Genomic DNA, 3,000 nt, shown 5'->3' with positions numbered 1-3,000 from the left:
AATATTTTGGGGGGGGTCCTTATTACAGCGGCAGGAACATCCAAAGATCCTCTGTCGTGCGTAATTGTGAAGAATCTTTATTTGATGGGTTCTTGAGCTCACTAAAAATACATCACTGGCAGTAAGATATTAAAATGGAAGGTTTTATTGTGGGCAAAGTGGATATTTGTCTTTCATGCAGACGCCAGAGGGGATCGTGGATTATCCGGACACGCGGGATAAAGAAGACTTTTGCTTTCCCCCTGTCCACCTGCGCAATTTGGGAGGTAAGAGAACTAACCACTGCGGCCGTTCTGTCACAATGTGCCCCATCAAATAAAAGGAGCGCGCATGAATTCATGCACTGTCCTCCAATTTACGGGAAAATGCGATTATGGTTCACAATAAGTGCAGCTGGGTCGCTTTAATTGAAGGTCTAAGTTCACACACACACACACACACACACACACACACACACGCACACACACACACACACACACACGCACACACACACACACACACACACACACACACACACACACCACAGAATGTTTGATGCGTCCCTGACAATACCGGGATGCATCTTTCTGAGCATGGGTGGTCTGTAACTCACACACACACGCACGAACACACGCACACGCACACGCACACGCTAAGTGTTCATGAAAGAGACCGTTGTAAGTAATGAAACATATTTATTGAATCTTCCAGTAGAGGCTTGATATTCATGGAATAAAACTGCTTTTCTGGGAGTTTTACTGAGCCAAAAACACAAAAGGAGAAAATTGAAGCGGCAACACAGGAAAAAAAAGTTCATCAAAAAAAAATACAAAAAAGTGTAATACAGTTTAATAGCAAAGAGGATTACTGAGAGCACAGAAGAAGAGAATGGCAAATCTGCATTTTATTTAAAAAATAAACATTCTAACAGGACGTCAGTGAACAATTAAAATTTGAATGCTCAACATTTCCCAGAACAATCGTTGAACAAGTTTTACTGAAGAGGATGAAGCAGAGATATTTATACCGTCCGCCGCCGCTACCGGCACTACACTAACAAACCTAGGCTCGGTAAAGCCAGACTGCACAGCACATATTCTAATCCCGAATATATCTAATCAATATTTTTTTTCTTCTTAAAATTGATTTGAAACACAAGATGATCCATATTTAAAACCTTTCTTTTTTTATGAATAGGCTCAAATACCCAGCCTTAACCTTCAAACATCCCATAATTCCGCCCTCCTATCACCGGAATTTATTAGCCTAAAAAAAGAAAAAGAGGAAAACTTGTTTAAGTATCTGGAGATGCCTAAAAAAATAAAAATAAAACTAAACATTGGTCAGCCTCCAATAAGCACATTTCCTGCCGACCTCCCTCCAACATCTGACTGCAATTTTGGTGACCTGGAATGTCCCACAATTTTTGACTCAAGCATATCTGGATTTCAGATTGTTTTAGAAACAAATACTGAGGAGTCGGATTAACCAGAACCGTGACGACGAGCGAGGGGCGGGGCTTCGTGCATCCTGATTGGAGGGATCCTCCAGCCGCATGGCGCTCGCTTTACTCACTCATTTCCCAAACTGCAAATGTGCCCAATTCAGATATCCTTCAAGTAGAGAACAAACTGACCCCCCCCCCCCCCCCCGCCTCAATCGGCTTGTCTTTCCGTCAAAACTTCTCCGATTGGCCGAACCGCAACCTTCTTCCGGCCACTTGAACGAAAACGCTGGGGTGTGGCCAGCGTCGCCTAGGAGACGGAGGAGATAGGGTTGTGGGGGGAGCCCATCTGGGTGAGCACCTTGTCCAACCACTGCAGGGGGCCGTGCAGGTGAATCTCGATCCAGCAGGGCGTGCTGGTCACATCCTGGCGGTGGTACTCCGCCCCCCAGCCCTGGAAGCAGACAGAAACACGTCAGCCCATTTTCATTTAATGCGCTATTATCTTAACCCCCCCCCCCACCTTGACGAAGCTCATGCGGATGGTGCACATCTTGGTGAGCTCGTACACGGCCTCGAAGCCGTGGTTGACCGACTGCGCCAGCAGCTCGGCGAACTCCTGGTTGTTGAAGATCTTCAGGCTGCAGCCGCTGGGGATCTTGCACACGGTGGTGGGGTGGAAGCCGTGGTGGTAGTTGCAGTTACGACTCTGCACGAAGATGCTGCTGTCGCTCAGGCACTCGGCGTACACCTCCCCCCCGACGTAGTACAGGTGCACACCTGGGGGGGGGGATCACATGGAATGCTCACTCGAGGCCTATTGACGAGATTCATCGATTTGATTTGGTTCCCGCGCCGCCGCACCTTTGCCGATGTGCCGCCGGGTGTTCTCGATGGTGGAGTTGCGGTTGACGTTGGACAGCAGGCCGAGGCAGAATCGGTTGCGGTTGTTGGAGGGATCCGTGAAGCCGTCGACGAGGACGCTGGTGGAGGACGCCTGGAACGCCTCGCCGACGCGGTTGTTGAGCTCGTAGTAAACGATGGAGCACCAGTGCTTGGGCTCCTCGTAGGCCACGGGCTGCACATCTATTATATTAGAGGGGGGGGGGCACATTAGCAGGTCAGAGGGGTTAGCTTTAGCATGCACGCAAACACTTTGAATGCACATTTACGACTCTTCAGCCTGGAGCCACTCATGCCAGCAGAAGGCCGGGCGATAAATGTCACTCGTCCACGCCGTTGTTTCCTCCATATCGTCTCCGGTTGCCCATAGCGATGACCTGAATAAACAAATAGGACCCGCTGGCAATGTTTGTGTACGTCCAGCGACCATCCAGACCAAAATCGATGCATCCGAAAGCGTGCCAACCGTCTGTGGCCTCCGTGCCGCTCTTCACCGAGCTGGAGGTTTGTGAAGCGGAGGCAGCGCCGCCCCCCCCCCCTCAGACAGAGGAATAAAGCATGCTTGTCTCAGCACATAGTTCTCACAAACTTCCTCTGGAGCATGGCACTGGCTAGCAGGTGTGTTTTCTCTCGTGTTTTCACAATGGCCACAGGACAGGATGCAGCTTGGGGAA

The 3,000-nt window shown here is 49.5% G+C and overlaps 1 protein-coding gene across 1 annotated transcript; it reads right to left on the bottom strand.

The window, feature by feature from the left end:
• Nucleotides 1–1,733: 1,733 nt before the first annotated feature.
• LOC137917533 (mothers against decapentaplegic homolog 5-like) lies at nt 1,734–2,620 on the bottom strand. Its single transcript, XM_068760250.1, has 4 exons — nt 2,596–2,620; nt 2,288–2,509; nt 1,947–2,203; nt 1,734–1,877 (listed from the first exon to the last, which is right to left on the bottom strand). The coding sequence occupies exons 1-4, from the start codon at nt 2,618–2,620 to the stop codon at nt 1,734–1,736; spliced, it is 648 nt and encodes a 215-aa protein (XP_068616351.1).
• Between the last annotated feature and the right edge of the window lie 380 nt (nt 2,621–3,000).

Source organism: Brachionichthys hirsutus, unplaced genomic scaffold, assembly GCF_040956055.1.
Source record: "Brachionichthys hirsutus isolate HB-005 unplaced genomic scaffold, CSIRO-AGI_Bhir_v1 contig_255, whole genome shotgun sequence".
Taxonomy (NCBI): domain Eukaryota; kingdom Metazoa; phylum Chordata; class Actinopteri; order Lophiiformes; family Brachionichthyidae; genus Brachionichthys; species Brachionichthys hirsutus.
The sequence above is the reverse complement of the archived record's forward strand: the minus strand, read 5'-3'. Positions and strand labels throughout refer to the sequence as shown.

Excerpts from the sequence above, each read along its gene's own strand:
- LOC137917533 (XM_068760250.1), bottom strand. The coding sequence starts at position 2,620 with ATGAGTGGCTCCAGGCTGAAGAGTC. Across the intron at positions 2,204-2,287 it reads CCGGCGGCACATCGGCAAAG|GTGTGCACCTGTACTACGTC; the intron begins GTGCGGCGGCGC and ends CCCCCCCCCCAG. Across the intron at positions 1,878-1,946 it reads TCCGCATGAGCTTCGTCAAG|GGCTGGGGGGCGGAGTACCA; the intron begins GTGGGGGGGGGG and ends GTCTGCTTCCAG.